Source organism: Camelus dromedarius, chromosome 7 (assembly GCF_036321535.1).
Source record: "Camelus dromedarius isolate mCamDro1 chromosome 7, mCamDro1.pat, whole genome shotgun sequence".
NCBI classification, from domain to species: Eukaryota; Metazoa; Chordata; class Mammalia; order Artiodactyla; family Camelidae; genus Camelus; species Camelus dromedarius.
Window position 1 is genome coordinate 14,182,236 of NC_087442.1, and position 18,582 is coordinate 14,200,817.

The 18,582-nt window shown below is 44.2% G+C and overlaps 1 protein-coding gene across 2 annotated transcripts in view; it reads left to right on the forward strand.

Moving 5' to 3' along the window:
- Window positions 1-7,450: 7,450 nt before the first annotated feature.
- DGKI (diacylglycerol kinase iota) overlaps window positions 7,451-18,582 on the forward strand; it is a 395,126-nt gene continuing 383,994 nt past the window's right edge. For both annotated transcript variants that reach the window (XM_064487331.1, XM_031455444.2), the window contains exon 1: window positions 7,451-7,866. In XM_064487331.1, coding sequence (XP_064343401.1) covers window positions 7,451-7,866 — 416 coding nt within the window. The remainder of the gene's footprint in view (window positions 7,867-18,582) is intronic.

Genomic DNA, 18,582 nt, shown 5'->3' on the forward strand with positions numbered 1-18,582 from the left:
AGCAATTTGTATGATAATTTGTAGGACCCTTAACTATTATTTTGGGGGTCTGCATAATATTCCTTCAATGGACATTGAAAAATTTACTTACTTATATTCCTATTATTGATCTGTTAGATCACTTCCTCATTATTATAAACAATTCTACAACAAATATTTTCCTTTACTTCTTACCTGGGATTTTTACTTAATATATATTTTCTGAAGTGGGATGATTTGATTAAATAGTAACTTTGTGAATTTCCTAGTTAATTTTGGAAATTATTCACAAAATACAATTCTGGGGGGCTACAGCCCATTCATTTTAGGTTATTATGAATATTTCAATCAATATATTAACTTTTTCTAAATTCACTTTTGCCAACTAAAAGTTAGGAATGCACTTAGCTGCAAGCAAATAAAAAAATCCAGTCAACAGTGGCTTAAACAGATTGGAGTTTAGTGTTCTCTTGTGATAAAAAGTCTAGTGGTAGATGAGCTGTTCTTGACCAGCAACTACTCAAGGAAGTCATCAAGGACCAAGGCCCGTTACACCTGGCTTTTCCATTCTTAGTAAATGATTTTTGTCCTCATGGTTGCAAAATGGCTATTACACGTGGAGGTGGTGAATTGAGGAAGGAAGGGCAAAGGACTGAAGGGGCATATTATCTTTCTGTACTAATAAAACACTCTCCCAGAAGCCCCATCTGGTTATTTTGGCTTAAATATCATTGTCCAGAACCAGGTCACATAGCCACACTTCACTGCAGAGCAGTTTGGGAAAGAGAGTATTTTATCTTTTATATCTCTGTAATCTAGGAAGATGAGGGAGAAAGGGGACATGAATGACTTTTGAGTAAAAATGCTATGAGATCTGCCACATGACTTTCATTCCTTTCAGTAAAAAAAGAGAAAGGAAATGGTTTTCATTTATTATAATTAAACAGTAAAATCTGTCAGGGAATTTACTGAATTGTATCCATCTTTGAATCTGCAGCATCAGCGTAGTGCTTATATAGGAGTGGCTCAATAAATGTTAGTAATATGTTGAAAAAGGAAAGATATGATCTCTGGAAATCAGGATGGGTTAATGAAAAAGTCACATTACATTAGCCTCATTTTTTTGAGAGGGTTTCTGGTCTAATACTTTGGGGAAATGCAATAGAAATATAGTAGCAGACATAGCCCCTCAACTGAAATTTGTACACAAATGGAGAAATGTGCATTCAGTAAAAGTTCAACTCAGTGCTTTCATTTGGATTTTAATAACCATATGTTTAGTACCAAGACAGCAGAGAGACAGAGTGAGGTTCTAGTTCTTCTCTGATGAGTCGCTAGTGCCTAGAACAGTGGATACCACATGTAGATGTTCAGTAACAGCCTGTGAAACAAACAGTTGCCAGCCGGGATTGAGGTTTCTAGGACTGAGGTTTCAGTGCATTCTGATCCTGACCTTATCTTTTTCAGGAAGTTTATCGGCAACTTCGCAGTGTATTGCAGATCAGATCTGCTCTTGATAGGGAAGCAAGAGGGCTTGTGAATGCAATGAATGACAGACTCCAGATCGCTGAGACTCTTGGATGGGGAATTGATGGTCAGAACACAGCATTAGGAAATTTAATGAAAATAAATGTTAATTCCTTCGAATTGGTGGGCCCGCAAACCTGCTGCTCAAGTACAGGAACATTGCAAGTTATGTGATTTCTTTGGGGTGTGCCAACAGATTAAGAAATATAAATAAAAAATGAGGAGAACTTTTTGACATAGCCTGTTGAAAATGACTTGGTTGTCTTAGAAAGTAATGACTCCCCATAATTTCAGTTGTTCAGTGTTGACAAGGATCCTGTGAAGTGATCCTGTGGCAGTGCTGTGCATGGATGAAAGGGTGGACTGGATGGTTTTAAGACCCGTTCCATCCTGGAGAAATAAGAATAGCTCTGTTTTAATTTAAATCTAGCTTAGAGACTGCCCGTGCTAATAAATTTCTATCAATTCCTATCATTAGAACCTAAAAGATTTTTCTCCATCTTAATTTAACAGGCTCCCACTGCAACTTTATATTTTGTATGGCAAAAAGCCTGGGAATCTTGGGTTTAACATACAGTCCTCTCCTTCCCTTATTGGCCAGTAAATTTACAAACCCAGCACCTTCCTGACTGGCCCTCTGGTTTTCCTTGTAGGCAAATGAGTGTTAGATAGCAGTTTTTTCATACATTCAATAAACATTTTTTTTGTATACCTACCATATGCCTAGTACCGTTCTGTTAAACACATTAACTAAGAGCTTAAGTTCTAATAAGAGAAGAAAGATAAAGAAGTAAATAGACAACACAATTTAGACAGTGGGAAGTGCTATGAAAAAAATAAAACACACAGTTTTGTGTCAGCTGTGGCTGAGAAGGGCATTTTAGGGAGTGTCAGGGAGGCTTCTCTGAAAAGGTGACATGTGAAGTAGTAAGACCTGAATGAGGAGAAGAAGCAGAGGGCGTAGGAGCCAGTTTATGTGCCCAGTTTAGGGGCCAGAATGGCTTGGCCCCTCCCACCCCCACCCCCCTTGTTTCTTTGTTGCTTAATGGAGAGCCCCCACCATTGACACCGGCATTGCCTCATATCCTACCTCCGCCAGCTCTCTCAGCCTCCCCCAGAAGGCTGGACTCCAGCACCGCCTCCATCGAGATGGTATTGGCAGGAGACTCAACAGCTTGGTGCTCAGGCCCAACTAGTCTCTATTTTTAGAGTTTCCTCCCCTCACTTCCAGGAAGGGCTGAGGAGTCCTGCTGTGCCGCAGGATGCTGGGTTCCCTAGCAGCTGACCTAAGGAGCCAGTGATACAACCTGGAAGTAAGGGTGAGTCAATTCCCTGAGAGACAGACTTAAACCCTGAGAGACAGAAGTCAGGAGACAGGAAGAAACTGGCAGAGAAATTCCCCTTCCTCCTGCAGACAGAATGTTCCCAGATACAGTGATGATGTAAGTTCTGTCTGGACGAAGTTCTGGTGACCAGGCAACCAGGTATGTTTATCTGTGAGGATGCAGCCATCTCATACTCACCACTTCGAATTTATTTTCCCCCTTTTTCTACCTTACTTCTCTTTTCCTTTCATAAAGTCCTGGTACTACAATTCTCCATAAAGCCTTGGCTTATAAGCTTTGCCTGAAAATCTGTTTTTTAGGGAACCCACGCAAAAATAACACCATGCAAAAACTTTAGGGTAGAGCCACAGTTTCTGAACTGTGCATGGAGGTGCTCAGGTCTGTGCTATGAATTCACAAGGGTATTGCAAGATATTTTAAAATGTCAGGGGAAACAGTGATATTCAATCTCTTAGACACCATGCAAATTACTAGCTCAAGGTAGTTGACAGTTTCAACGCTGGATCTTGCTACATTTTTTCAGTGACATTATTATCTTGGCAGAGCGGGGTTTTCAGTGCTTGCTCTGATAAAAAGCAGTGCCACGTGAAAATCAGTGTGGAACAGGAAACGGGAGTGGTGGGGTAGAATATGATTCCAAGGTTTGAGAAGTTATGCTGTGCCCATTACTAGCCCGTGAGTAAGTAACTGGGGCTATTTAAGAGTGAAATACAAACATTATTTTTTCTTTTCAATTTATGTGTATCTTTCTTAAACAGCAACTGAAGTTGTTAAGACACACATGCTTATTAAATTGTTAGCACTTGATTATCTAATAAACCTAAATGCTAGGTTTTTCTTTTGGTCTAGAGGTGCCAGGAAAAATAGTTACTAAGATGATGAGGATTCTGTGAACTGAGAAGGTTTGGGAGTTTTGGAGGTCAAGCATTCCAGGCAGTAAAAGAAGCAAGTGTAAAGCTTGTAGAGGCAGGAATAAGCTTACACACAGCAGCTCAACTCTGAAAATTTCCCTTTCTTTTTTCCTTTAGTGACAGTATTTTCCAAAGCTCTATTAACCTTAGGTTGGTCTATAAATAACCTAGATCCTAAATGGTGTGTGTGATTGTGGTTTATATGTATTACTTGCTTTCTAAAACAAAACAAAACAAAACAAAACAAAACAAAACAAAAACATGATTCTGTGTTAGTCCCTGAGAATTCCTGATCACTACATACATTTAAAAAAAAAGTGAGGTATAAAGTCCTCTTTATTACTGGTCTTACAGTTCAATCTTAATTCTAAAATATTTTTTCTTCTTTCTTTAAAGTTTCATGCTTGAAGCCTTTTTTGATCAGGCTTAGAATTCAGGAGATTCAAGTTTGGTGTTTAAGACTGGGCTGATACCTGTTTTAGACTGAATAGTAATTAATAATAGAAAGATGACATAAGGAGCCCACCTAGTGGGGCATGGCTTTGGGTCCAGTGATGGAGAGATTTTCCAGGGAAAGGCTGGGAGCAGAAGCAGCGTGTTTCAATAAACTGAGAGAAGCTCATTTTCTTGTTTATGTATTTAACGTTATTCAGAATCATACAAGAGGCGTTTTAAAACCTGAACTTCAATTTCCTTTCATGTGATTGGAGTGATTTTGACCCATGCTCAAGGATTCCACTTTTTAGATGCAAGGTGACTAAGAAGGTGAATGAAGGTTGCTTAGTGACCACTGGAAAACAAGAAGGAAAATAAATTGTTTTAAAGGATAACTGATATTTTAAGTAACTTCTCAGAAGGCCATCCCACAACAAGAATTCATCTGTCTCATGCTGGAATTATTTGTGTTTCTTAGGTGTAGGTTTCTCTCATTCTCTCTGTCTTAAATTCGAGTGCATGCTCAGATCATTTTTTTAACCCTATTTTCCTTTGTTTAGCAGTCCATCTTTCTTGATACACTCTTTAAACAAACAAATACACACCTGATTGTTCCAGTTGGCTTTCCTGTTAGCCTGGGAGGCAGACTGTCTCCTGGCGGTATGTATTGATTTAATCAGGCAAAACTCAAGATTCTAGCTAAGGCCATTCAACTCTGACCGAGTGTCACTGTTTCCTTATGTATTTTTTCTGAGATACTGTATCTGTAGCTATCCTCTTGTGTGTGTGTGTGTAAATGGTAACATACAAAGTACTCTGAGCCCTGGGGTTTTATAAGTTGTATTTTTGAAATAGTTTTATATTAATATGTATCTGTTTGCCTTCTTCCTCGTAGTGGCTACAGATAATTCCATTATTTGGGTAAATAACACATCAGGTAATTAGTCCTATATTAACAAACATTTAGATTATTTTCAGCCTTAAATTTTTGATACAACCACAAGTATATCAGATAAATTCCTAGAAGCGTAACTGCTAGGTTAATTAGATTGGCATTTCAAATATTGGTCGAGATTTCCAAATTTCTGAATCAGAGAGACTATACCAAACTACACCAACAATTTGAGAAAAATGTTGGTTTTCCTAACCCCTCATGAATACCACTGTTTTCAAATTATTTATTCTTAAAAATGGCATCTTATAGTTTAAAATCGATTTTGTTTAGAAACAAGTGAATTTGAGCATATGTTTATATGTTCAAAATTTGTATTTCCTTTCTAAGTCAATGAATACTTAATGATCGCCTACTATATGCACAATTGTTATACTGGAGATATGGTGGTAAAGAACATATAGCCTCCACATACATGTGGGAGAAACAGACAAGTGACCAACAGTTACAATGGTCAGTTTAGTATAATGTGCTGAACAGATACCTGCTGCAAGTATACCCATCAAGTCCAGAAGGATATCAATGGAAGCTTGTGGGGGGAGAGGGGAGACATGGAAATTGTAATCCGATGGTGGTGTAGTAGTTAGTCAGGCTAGTATTAGGGATGAGAGGAGCAAGGAAAAGGAGGTAGTGGACCCATGCATGCAAAGATGGGAGCAGAGAGGGGAGAGAGCATCTGGGACTTGTACATAGTCCAGTTCAGAGCAGCACTCTCAGGATGGTATGGAGGGGAAGTGGCAAGGCTGGTACACCACCCACTAACGTGGCCTTGAAAATCAATTAAGAGGTTGTTTGAACTTTGCCCTAATGACAATATGATGTAATTGGAAGACTTTCAGGTAGAGGATAACTTACCAGAAATATCTTGGAGGTCGAGCTAGAGAATTGACTGGAAGAGGTACGAGGAGCAGTTAGGAAGCTGTCTGGTAATTCAGGTAAGATAACATTTCCTTGGTATTAGCCACACACTAGATATTCTTGTATCTGTAATAAGCCCTGACCATTGGCTTATTATAAGGTACATATGAAGAGAGTTACAGAATGTGAGTTGGGAGAGATCTGAGGTATTTTGTTCAATCTCCTAATTCTAGTCATGAGAAAATAAAGGGGGTAAAAAAAAAAAAAACCAAAGCAACTAGTTTGGGGTCGTGCAACACCGACCTGAAATTCTTCACTGGTCTGGTTCTCTCCTGGCACGTCTTTGGACGCATCTATCTTGGTTACTACACTTAGCCTTAAGTATAAATCTTAATCGTGTTGGTTGACAGCAGTAATTCTTGAGTGGAAATTCCTAATTTGGAAAACTGTCTCACACTTTGTAGCACATCATTCAAACCTCACAGAGTTTTTTATAATCTGAGAAACAAAACCAGAAGTCCGGTGGACAATTAAATCTGCAGATACTGACTGCAAGCTTATTTGTGTTTCAGCAGTGGGGTCCGGAGAGGTTGGAAGCCCCTCCTCGGGCGAGCTCGTCCTCTCCTCCCTGCTGTGACGCGGCAGCAGCACCCAGCAATCGCGTCCTCACTCTGCCTCCTGGATTCTCCAGTCTTTCTACTTCACTGAGGGGCCTTGTGATCCGGTTCAATCTATTATAAGCTGTTTAGAAAGCGCCTTTTATGTGTAAGGAAGGCGCTGGGCTGGAGGATTCAGGGATACAGAGGCCCCTGAGAGAGGAGGAAGGCGCTTCTCCCGCATCCTAAACTTGACCTCCTCCTCACCCCTTAATATACCCTGCGCACGAACTGTCTCCCAGGTTCGCTCCAACCACGCTCCCGCTGCATTCCCCTCCTTTCCCGCGTAGGGCGGATTTTGCCAGGCTCCAGCTCTGCATGGCCGGGGAGCTGTGGTGGGGAAAACGCTGCCCCGGGCATCCGGCATCAGGGTACAGGGACCAAGGTGGGCGGTATGGCTCCCGGGCGGGTCGCCTGGGCAGTGCACCTCTTCCTTCCTGGTCTCGACTTCCTCGTGTATTAATCGGGGCGCGGCACGCTTTCCTCTGAGTTTCCCTCTGGCGCTCTCCTCTCCTGCTGCCTGTGTCCGCGCCCAGCGCCCCCAGCCCGGCGGCTCCACATCCCTTCCCTTCTGTCCACCTCTCTGGCGACCTGGCGCCTCAAGGCAGAGTTCAGGTTTGTCCCTGGCTCGTGCTCTCGATTTAGGAAAAGGCCAGGGGGGCGGGAGGGCGCGGGTTTGCAGGCGGGAGGGAGAGGGGAGACGGAGGGAGGTGGCCTCTGATTGGTCAGGGAGGGGGAGTGGAGGCACGGAGTTTCCCACAATGCCCCGGTGCGGGGACGCCGCGGATGGATGCTGCGGGAAGGGGCTGCCATTTGTCGCCCCTGCCAGCCGCGCGCGGACCTGCTCGCCCTCCTGTGGTCCCGGCCGCCGTCAGCGCCGTCCGCCGGCCCGGCCTCTGCAGCGGCGCCGCCTCGGCTCCCTCCGCGGCCGCCGGAGCGGTCGCCATGAACCCCAGCTCCTCGGCGGGAGAGGAGAAGGGGGCGACGGGCGGCAGCAGCGGCAGCGGAAGCGGCGCCGGGAGCTGCTGCCTGGGCGCCGAGGGCGGCGCGGACCCGAGGGGCGCTGGAGCAGCGGCGGCGGCAGCGGCGGCGGCGGGGGCTGCTGCCCTGGACGAGCCTGCGACCGCGGGCCCGAAGGAGAAGGACGAGGCGCTGGAGGAGAAGCTGAGGAACTTAACTTTCCGGAAGCAGGTCTCGTACAGGTAGGCGCGCGAGCCCAGGCAGCCCGGAGACAGGTGCCGCCGCGAGGCGCGAGAGCCGCTCTGCGCCGTCGGAGAGGCGCTTCCACAGACTCGGGGGCACCTGGCTGGCTCTGAGACTCTCTCTTTCACTCTCTTCCTCTTTCCCTCCCTCCCCCTCTCTCTGCTTCTCCCCCATCCCCCTTTGTGGGGATGTATATTCACTTCTTATCCCTTCATTCTGGGCTGAAGGGAAGCTACGTGCGCCTGGTGTTCCCCCTCCCTCCGCCCCAGCAGGAGACAAGCCTGGGTCCCTGAGGTCAGAACAACAATAAAAATGCGTGCGGGGTCGGGGGAAAAGGGAGGGCACATACAGAGACGCCAGGTTTTCTTGAGAGAAGTCCTCAAAGTTGTCCCTAAGTCGGTGTCACCCTCGATCACTCCCCCTGCCTTCCAGATTTCACTGGATGAACCTTTGGTACTAACTTGAGTGCTTCAGAGCAAAGGCAGGCAGGAAGAACAGCGCTATATCCTGAAGAGAAATCCTTACGGAAGTTAGACCTGCATCGAAATCCCCCATTAGGGAAGAGTCGTTGTGAATCCGTGTCTGTAGATACGCAGCAGGCTGAGGTGCAGGGGGATCGGGTCACACGTACACGTGCCCTCTCCCTCTCTCCCGGGTGTGCCCAGAAAGATTTCTTGGGGAGCCTGCTGGCAAGCAAGGAGTGAGGGTGAGAATGGGGCCATGCTTGCCCCTGGGATGGACATAGTTGCAAGACAAGGACAGTGTGGGATGAATGACCACCAAATGACGATAAAGGACTACCCCGAATTGTGTCAGGATTCAAAAATGAGAAATGAGGATTCAGTGGGTTCTCTGCTCCCCCCTACCCCTCATCCTCAGGCAAGAATAAAGATACTGACAGGTTTGAAGAGTTTTGGAGACTACCCTTATTGCTTGTTCATTTTAAAAGTTGAGGTGATAAAAAGTGCAAAGATTTGCACTTGCTCAGGCTCAGAGTATTTCTTGAAAAGGGGTCAGTAAAAGCATTCCTGTGACCCTCCTCCTTTTGAGTTGGCCAAACCCATATAAAGTATTAAGCCTGTCACACCATGTGCTGTTATGTAAGCAAAAGCAGATGACAGAGGTGTGTGGGTTTGTGAGGGTGTGTGTTGTATTTCTGGGGGCGTGTGTGTGAGTCACTGGGATCCCCGTAGGCATGGCCTGGACTGGAGGCCCCGGTCACTAGGGCATGTGTTTTGTGTCTAAGGGGTGGCTTCTGACGACTCCGAAATGGTCTTCCCGGGGAGGGTGTTGCTGCTTCGTCCGCGGTGTGCATTTTGTTCACTGTGCGTTGAGGGAGTTTCCCACCTGACTTGCTCTTTTAAGTTACTCGTGTAGATCAGGACAAAGTGGACCTTTCTCTTTATATTTTTGGTTTCTAAAAATAGACAGGCAGTGGAGAGTAAGGTAACTCTAGGGAGGCATGCTAGGACACAGGCAGCTCTACTTCCTAGTTATGATGGCCTGTCTGGCCCTTCGGGGACCAGGGACCATATTCAGCCTAATTTAGGAGCTGCAAGTTGGACAGGGGTGGGGGTGGCTGGTTACGTGAATCGCATTGTGGGTCTGGGCTCCTGGGCCCGGCAAACAAACGTTCCTGTGTCATTGGTATTCATCAGACTCCTCACTGGCTAGGGCTACAGAGCCAGGGTTTGCAAGGGAAATCATTTCAGCTCTCCTCTTGCAGGGGTCATTCCCAGAGCCTCTGTGTCGGACATGGGTACTGGTGGGGCTGTGGCTTTCTGGATTGCACACTTACACGTGCGTGTGTAAGGGTGTACACATACAAATGTGGATGTGGACCCAGACACAGTGTTTTTCTCTAGAGAAATAATAACGTTGCATCTGCCTTACAATCCATAGAGGGAGATCCTACTTTGTGAACATCATTTCCTTTTAAAAAAAGCCTTAACAGTCTCCAAATCAAGAAACTTCCTGCTTCAGCATCACCTCAGGTGGCTGGTTAAAAATGCCCACCACCCCAGGCTCACAAAATCAAAGTCTCTGTGGGTGGGAGTTTGTAACAGGCTCCTCAGGCAATGCACAAACACACTAACAGCTAAGGATTGCTGCTTAGTTTTTTCTCCCAAAGGCTAAAAAATTGATCTTTGAACTCATAAGCCATGCCCAGCCAAACAAGGCCAGGCAGTCCCAAAGTCAGAGGAAAGACAGAAAAGGTAGGGATTTCATCTGGCAAGTGTTTGTCCTGGGCAACCTGGAGAGTGCCTCCGGTGGATGATGATGATGATGATGGTTTTTTTTAGAGTCCACCCCGTCACCATGGCAGCCATTCATGCTGGACTCAGATGTGGCTGGGCCTGGCCATTTCCCTGGTGGGTTAATGAATGATCTGTAAGGAAATAACAGCTTTGACTTGGAGTTTGGCTTTGGCTCCTCAGTGAGGAACTCACCACCTCACTTCTGGGGGGCACCCAGGATGGTGACTGGTGCAAGTTAATGGAGAGGGGTCAGAAGGACTTCACAGAATGGAATCAGGGTTCAGGTAGGGTGTGAAGAATGGCTGCTGTGGAGGGAGGACCATTTGAGGTGGAGAAGAAGAGATTTGCAAGTGGTCAAGAATGTCTTTTGAAGAACATGGATATTTGCAGAGTGACACTTGACAGGAAAGAAGAAGGGGGCTTGGGGAGAGGGTGTGCGCGTGCGTCTGTGTAGGGGGGTCTCATCTGCTCCTTCTGTTGCTAAGGAACATATAAGCTGGGGTTTAAAAATAAATGAGGAGTGGGTGGGCATATGCAATGACTCCTGTCTTTTTAGGAACCAGAGCCCTTTACAAAAAAACCTTTAAATAACCGTTTCTGGAGGCAGATTATTCATTTTGCTTGACTTTTACTTTGTTAAGTAAAATAAACTCCTTTATATACCCCTCGATTTCCCCTCATTATCTTCTCATTCCTTTTTTGGGAGCCATTTCTCCCATGAGAATTTTTCCTTTATTTCGGATTCTGCTCCCCTAGAGCAGAGAGTCTCTGTAGACCGTGAAGCTGAAGGTTTCAGAAGGCAGTGCAAGTGAGCTGGTACTTTTCTCTTGAAATTACTACTTCCTTTTTCTTTGCAAATTATGGCACTGCAACAGATACATATGTGCCAATGACTCTATAATGTGTAGGAACTGTTTTTTTTTAACCACTGTAAGAATTCCCATTTAAGTCAGTAAAAATTAAAAAAAAAATCTTTTAGAAACACACAGGGGAGAGGAAGGAGAAGGCAGCTGATGTTCGTTGTTTTCTGTGTCCAGGGCACTGTGCTGAGTATTACTGTATGCTATGTCTTATTTACTCATCATGACAGTCTTATGATGTGATTATGGTTATTACGATTTTATAGGAAATGAACCTGAGGCTGGAGCTTGGACAGGAGGCAGCATTTAAGCCCAGATCTGATTCTAAATGACATTCTCTTTAGACCACATCATGCTTCCCTAAACCCTCACTTCTGGTTTGAGCTCTTTCCTTGTGTGTCTGTGTTCACATGTTTGTGTGCACTGTGAGCAGTCCTTTCACCTCTTCCGTATGTACCACAGGTCATTATTTGTTACCTCTTGTATACGTTACTCTTCGGACTGTGTTCCTTTGGCTATGTAATTTTAAGGAGCTCCTCTACTCTTTCAGAAACAGAAATGAATATAAATTCATGATCACCAGGAAATGTATTGGTTTTGCTTCTGAGAGCAAAACCACCTACATGACACCTGCCATCTCTACGAACATACCCATGTTTGAGTTTTATACGCCTTTTAATAAAAACTATGCAGGTGTTGTGTAGGTGAACCTAGATCCAGTGAAGAGCTGGCCTGTCTGTGCCTCTTTGAGCCGCACAGAATACATGATGGAGTGTGATTTTGCTTGTAAGGAGGACTGGACAGTTACCATTACCTATGAGGTGTTGATGCCTGTGCTTCAGTTTCTCTCCTTATAAACCATGATGGTAGGACCAGAGCCTCCTTAAAGAGAGTTTTTGGTATGAGATAAAAATAGCAGCAAAGAGCATTGAACTCCTTAGTTTATGCTACGAGGTAAGAAGGGACTGTTATTCTTTACAGGTGGAGAAGCACATGGCATTTCCGTTTTGTGTATTGTCCTGCAACGCAAGACTGTGATTATGGGAAAGACTGTTGGGGTGTTGAAAGCCAAGTGGGAGAGAACGGACATTGTCCTTCCTTGCATGGGAATCAGTAGTGTATGGGGGGAAGTTTTCTTTTGCTGAATGTCAGTGTGCATCATCCTCCTTGGTAAATCAGTTTTATTTATTTTATGTTTTAGTCTGTTTTATGCCTTTGCTTGGTATTTAGAGATTTTAGGATCAGATAAAAACCTTGGTTCTAATTTGATATTTCTTTCCACAGTAATTACTGAGGACTTGGCTAAGTGTAGACTTTCTCAATCGGGACACACACTAGGCAAGACTGTGCTTGAACCACTGTCCAGAGTACCTAATCTACTCTAATTCATCTTTTGTCAGCTTGGTGTTTACATGGGAGGGTGACAGCTCTGGGTCCTGTGGCACCAGGGGATGAGGACGCTGACGGGGGCTTTGCTGATACTCGTTTCTGCTGTGGCAGCAGCGGCATTGCTTGTAGCGTCAGATTGAGCTGGACTAGAGCTGGCAGTTTGGAACTCTTTACTCTCTAATCTGAGAAGATGAGGACTCTGAATGAGGGCCCAGGTGAGCTGCACCTTCCATGCTTTTCTGGGCTGGGATCTGGGATACCCATTCCTTCCCCAACCTTGAGGTGTCCTTGAAGTGGGTTCAGAGGCACTCACTCTGAGACCAGAAGCATCTGGAAGGACCCTTGTCTACATGTTGGGCTGTGACATTTGCTTTCTCACACGAGTTTGCATTGGAAACGCTGATCCTAATTGGTTTTTTTTCTGAGACCCTGTGGTTGCAGTGAGGATAGTGGTCACTGCATTAAAGCTGGTATGTGAATGGATGACTGAGGGAGGAGGTAAGGAGCAAAGCAAAATCTACGCTGTTAGGTCAATTATGCTCCCTTGAAATTGAAGTTGCTCAGAAGAACTATAAAAATGGACTAATTTGAAATTGTTTAAACTGGTTGGAACTGTTTGAACTATTGGAATCGTTTGAACTGGTTGGAATGTTCTGCGTATTGCAAGGCATAACAAACCAATGCAGTGTAGAAGATTAAAGAAATAAAAACGCCAAGCTATGTCTGTTTGCACATAACGCTCCCATAATTCATTCTGGCTTGTTCTTCAGACAAACTTGTCCTTAGGCTGGAACTCGAAAGGGTCCACTTAACTGTGGTAGGTGAACGGCCTGTCCTTACGTGGTGCTGTCAAACATCTGTGCTAAGACTGAATTGTAATTTTCTGTTCTGGGAATTAGACTAGGATCTGAGCCTGGCGCATTCCAGCTGGTCTTGGGCGTGTTATGTCGCTCCTCTGAGGCTCATCATATTCATCTCTAGAATGGGGTCATAGTGATACCAATCACTCTCCGAGGCTTGTTATGGGAATTGAATGAGTTACTTTAAGTCGAGGGCTCAGCACAGTGCCTTGCACAGAGTTGACTTTAAATGACTTATTATCCCCCGCTAAGTTGTTAGCTCCTTTGAGGACAGAAATTGCACCTTATCATTCGAATCTCTGAATCTTGTTCTTATTGCTCAGTAGGTGTTGGATAAATATTTATTGAATGAATGCATTTAATTGCCTTCTTTAAATAAACTACTGTGTTCTTCATTCCCTGTCCATCGCAACTGGGATTTTTCCTTTCTACTCGGAGAAAGGTCTGCCTTTTTCTCATTTACACCTTGTCCAGCAGCCCAGGACTGTTTCTGTTTACAGCTTCCTTTGTGACTACCTGCATCAGCCATTCAGCCAGCTGTTGGCCGCTGGAGCAGGGTGGCAGAGTCTCTTACTTAACCAGCTATTTGCAGCTTGTCAGAGAAAAGGCCTTAATTTGCCTTCCGAGTGGCACTAATTAGCTCTCCAGCTCTGTCTGTCTCATCCCTTTCCAAGGGGCATCATTGATTTTCTCCTCAGGGAACTTTCTGTTGACATTTCCTTCTGTGAGTAGAACTTGGAAGTGCAGAAAGGTGGCTCCCTCTGCTCCTGGAGTCTGCCCCACCCAGCACCCCGGCCTGGCACCCTGCCAGCCCGGGGTTACACCTCTGGCCTGTGATCTCTATTACCTCACTCAGTCTCTCCTTGCAACTCATCTGATTGACTTTGGTGCAAAAGTTATTTTAGGAAGAATTCCTCAGTCAATTTCATGACTTGAAACCTTTATTTTGTTTTTATCTTGTTTAATAACAAAGTCTTTGAAAAAGTACTGGTTACTTTTTATTCACATGCCACATCAAGCTCTTGAAGAATGGCTGGTGAGCTCCCTGACATCCAGTGTTTGAGACAAGGTAGCATCGGCACTGTTTGGGTAATTTTAGGAAAACATCAAACGGTCAGGTGGGTGTGTGTTGGCTGAGGGAGGGGGCTGTGGTTGGGTAGAGGTGGGAAGAAGGGTCTTTGCAGGTTACTTTTAATGTTCTTTCCTTCCAGCCCTGAGACTTTGTGTGCCTTTGAAATGGAGCAAATCCTGTTTTTTTAGAGGCAACAGCTTTTAGATGTGGACTTCTGTAGTTCTTGTGCCTAATCTCCACGGGTTGTGCTCAAGTGGAGAACCGCCCTTCGATTTTGAGACTCATATATAATACTCTGATAAGGAACCAGTCCCAAGTTAAGCGGAGGGAGGTGGGAAACATTCAAAGCTTAAAACGGTAGTAATGGAAACTGCAGTCAAATCTCATTATTCTTACTCTTCAATTATATGAGAGACAGAGTAGAGTAGTGGTTAAGAGCCCTCGCTCTGAAGCCCTGCCTCCTGGGTTCAGTCCTCTACCTCTGCCTGCTGTGGGGTCATGGGCAGGTTTCTTAACCCCTCAGTGCTGTAGTGTCCCTGTCCAATGATAATGACACTAGCACCTACCTTGTACGACGGCTGGAAGGTTGATACCGATAATGCCCCCATCACAAAGGAAGCGCTATGCATGTGTGTGTTAGGGTGGTGCCATCCATGCTTAAGTCCTGTTAAAGAGCTGATTTCATTTATTATTCTTCAAATCATTAAACAGTCATCAAATGTTGGCAGCTAGTGATAAAATTATTCCAATAATATGAAAATGAGGTAGATATAAGCTTTGGAAACACAACTTACAGGTTTTGGCTCTCATGAAGGTACAGAATAGGTACTTTTCCTTTCACAACTTCTTAAAGAATAGTTCACTTTTACTAGAGGATATGAAGAGGAGAAAGCTGCTTCTGGGTGCTCTGGAAATCGGCTCAGGCAGAAGGCCAAAGTCGGAGAAGATAGGCACAGCGTGCAGCACAATCGGGGAGCAGGGGCCCCCACGGCCCCTGGCCGTCCACACGGTAACTGGCGTCTCGGAGCTTCCCAGTGTCAGGAATAGATAAGTAGATAAAGACAGGGCTTCTAGAACCAGAGTTGTCACCAGGGACCCCAGGACAGAGGCTGTTTCTCTTCTGGCCTGACTCGGTGATGTCTTCTTTGTGTGTGTGGACAGTGGCTGGCTGCCGCGTCCTGGCAATCAGAGGAAAAAGCTTCCTAGGTGCTACCTGTCCTGATTATTTCAGAGACGGAAGGCTCGGCCTTCTGGGATGTTCCGTCCATTATGTCAGCCAGACCAAACAACAGAATTTATCTTTTTTTAAATTTTAGAAGATTATTAGAAATTTGTTGAACAAATAGAACTGGCTCAGGATTGTGAGGTAAGTATCGAGGGAGTAAATCCATTTTTTTTTTTTTTTTCAAAACCCAAAGAAAAGGCAGTTTGGTTGCTTTTGTGTATCATGTAGCTCTTCAGGAAATAGCCAGAAAATAGACTTCTTGCAAGGGCCCCAGAACATTTTTAAATGTGTCATTCCTTTGTATATAAGCTGTCAACATTCTTTGGGAAAGTAAATTTTTGTTTTAAAAATACTTTCAAAGCAATTTGTTTAAAGATTTAAAAAAAAAAAAAAAGGACCTTTCTTAAGCTTAAGTGGAGCAGTTGGAAAGGGTTCCATGTTTCACTTCCAGACAAACTTCTGGAACATTCTTCAAACAGAAAGGAGTGTATTCTCATCGCTGTTCTAATGTATGTGACAGGGTTTGAGGCAATCTCTGACAGAGGCCACACCCTGGAGAGGTTTTTGAGAAGAGAGCCTGATTTAAAACATTTTCTTCCTTTTAAATTGGCCCCCTCTCAGTCAAGAAGCTGGGGCATATTTGTGTCTCTCTCCAGTGGAAGCACTGTTCTCAGCATCTGAAGTCAGACAGGAAGCAGAAGAACCTTGAACCCCAGAAGCAGCAGAGCACAGAATTCCCCGGCAAAGTGAACGCCCATGGGGCCACCTACCTCTCTGGCCCACCCTGCCTTTTCTCCCAAGGACCAGAAGGCAACAGGCATCACTGTTCTTGGCCTGCCCAGTGGTCTCTGATGGACTGTTCCCTGAAGCCACAAAGGCAGCCTGGGTACTTCCAAAGTTCTAAGGGAAGGAAAGGCTTTTTCTTGGCTCAGATTTGCACTGCAAGTGTAAATTTGCTTATCTACCTATTTGTGAATATTAATCATTGTAAGTTACTGATTATTAAATGCTTAATCTATGTCAAGAGCTGCTAAACATTTTATACCTAGTATTTCATTTAACCCTCAGTTAAGTGGGACTATTGTTATTTCCATTTTATAAATAAGGACACTGGGGCTTAGAGTTCAAGCAACTTGCCTGAGGTCACAAAACCGGGTGAATGGCAGAGTTCAGATCTGTGTCCGTTTTGTTTATTGCTTCCCTAACGCAGTTTTCCCCTTGGTTCTTCTTTACCCTTTCCCGTTTTCTGTGTGCAGATAGCCCTGTTTCCACCGTCTGGTAGTTTCTTAGACCTAAATAGAGGAGAGAGCTGGGTGCATCTTAGTGGGCCCGGCCAGTCCTAACACAGGACAAGGAAGAAAGGTCTTAATCAAGGGTGACTGGCTGAGAACAAGAATTCCTTTCCTGTTCAAGCATAGACTCAGCTCTGTGAATAGCTCCCTGCTACTGGCCACTGTTAGAAGGCCAAGATTGAGCTCTCCTCGGAGGTTCTTTTTAAAGCTATATGAATTTTCCATTGCACGAATGGGGGCATAAGTCCAGTTTCCTGGGGTCAGGAAATGATTTGCAGGGATAATAGCCCGGTTCTCCTTGCTTCCAATTCTGCCTCTAGTACAAGACCTTGTGACTTGCTGTAATCAGAGTGAACTTGAAGGGAGGTGGGTAATAGTATGACGGCTTGGGGTCCAGTGAAGTAGGTAGGACCAATTTATGTGCACTTTGTGTGGCTGAAATGGCATAGTAGGTACCATTTGATTTTCTTTTTTAAATAGTCTAAGAAGAGTTGAATCTTTCACTTTTGACTGAAGGGCATATTCAGGCTGCAAGTACTTGTAATCTACGTTTCTCCATAACAGCATTTTTCATAATTCATAAGTATATGTTCATGTGTGTAGGTATAGACACCTAGAAAGTTCCAAAGCATCATTTAAAAAACCTGAGTCATTCTTTCACATTTGAAGAAAACCTGCAGAATTTCTTAGCAAAATAAATCTCTAGTTCAAAAATAAACGTCAAAGCTATTTAAAGATTAAAACAGAAGCTTTCTATGAGCCAGTGCAGAATTATAACAAAATCTAAGGAATTTTTTTTTCACAAAGGACAAATTTCTGGAGATTTCTTAAATTGTTAATACTGACTAAATTTAGGTAGTCATAATAAAAATGTATGTGTCGCTTTTAGAAACCTACTTTCACATAATTAATCTAATTTTACCCTTGAAACAGTCTTAGGCAACAACTAGAGCAGGTCTTGTTTTCAGAGCCCGTGTACAGTTCAGGGAATAGGCATGGCTGCTGAGTGCCTGCCCCAAAGCCACATGCCAGTGAGGGGCACCCCCAGGCTTAGTCTAGTTTTTGGGTCTGAAGTCCATGTTCCCTTCACTTCAGGGCACTGCCTCCTTGGCCCGCTCTTTGGAAAGATAGTTCTCAGCATTTCCTGTTCATTAATTTTATTTACTTGAATTTATCTCAGTTGTTAATCACAATGAACAAAGTTGGATTCCATCACTGGTTGGCATACCACATCCATGCTGCATTGACCAGGAGGGTCACACAGTGAAGCCACCAGCGTGGTGGTGTATGTTTAATACCCCTCCTACCGGGGAAAAAAGCTAGAGAACGGTTCAGGTGCTTCCTTTGCATTAGTTGCTAAGCAGCAGCCATTTCATTGTAAGGGAGATTCGGCTCAAGTAATGACATAGGTATTCCAAGAATAGCATTTCATTTTTACAGCAACTGCATTTCACGTCTCCATATAGCATATGTTCCTGTGGCTCAGTGATTTTGGAAGGAATAGGGGCACCTTAACGCATTTGTTGAATATATGGAGAAAATTCAGTAGAGCTGATCACCTGATAGCCAAAATCCCATGTCCTGGGACTAAGAGTGAGCAGCAGTTTTAAGGATTGGGAAGTATCTCCAGAAAACACGACTGCTGAACAGGTATGTTTTTTGAGGCCATATTTGACATGAAGTGGTAACATCTTAATGGAATACTCTGGCGAGTTGGGAATTCTGTTTTTTGAAGTAATATGGCATAGAGCAAAATTTG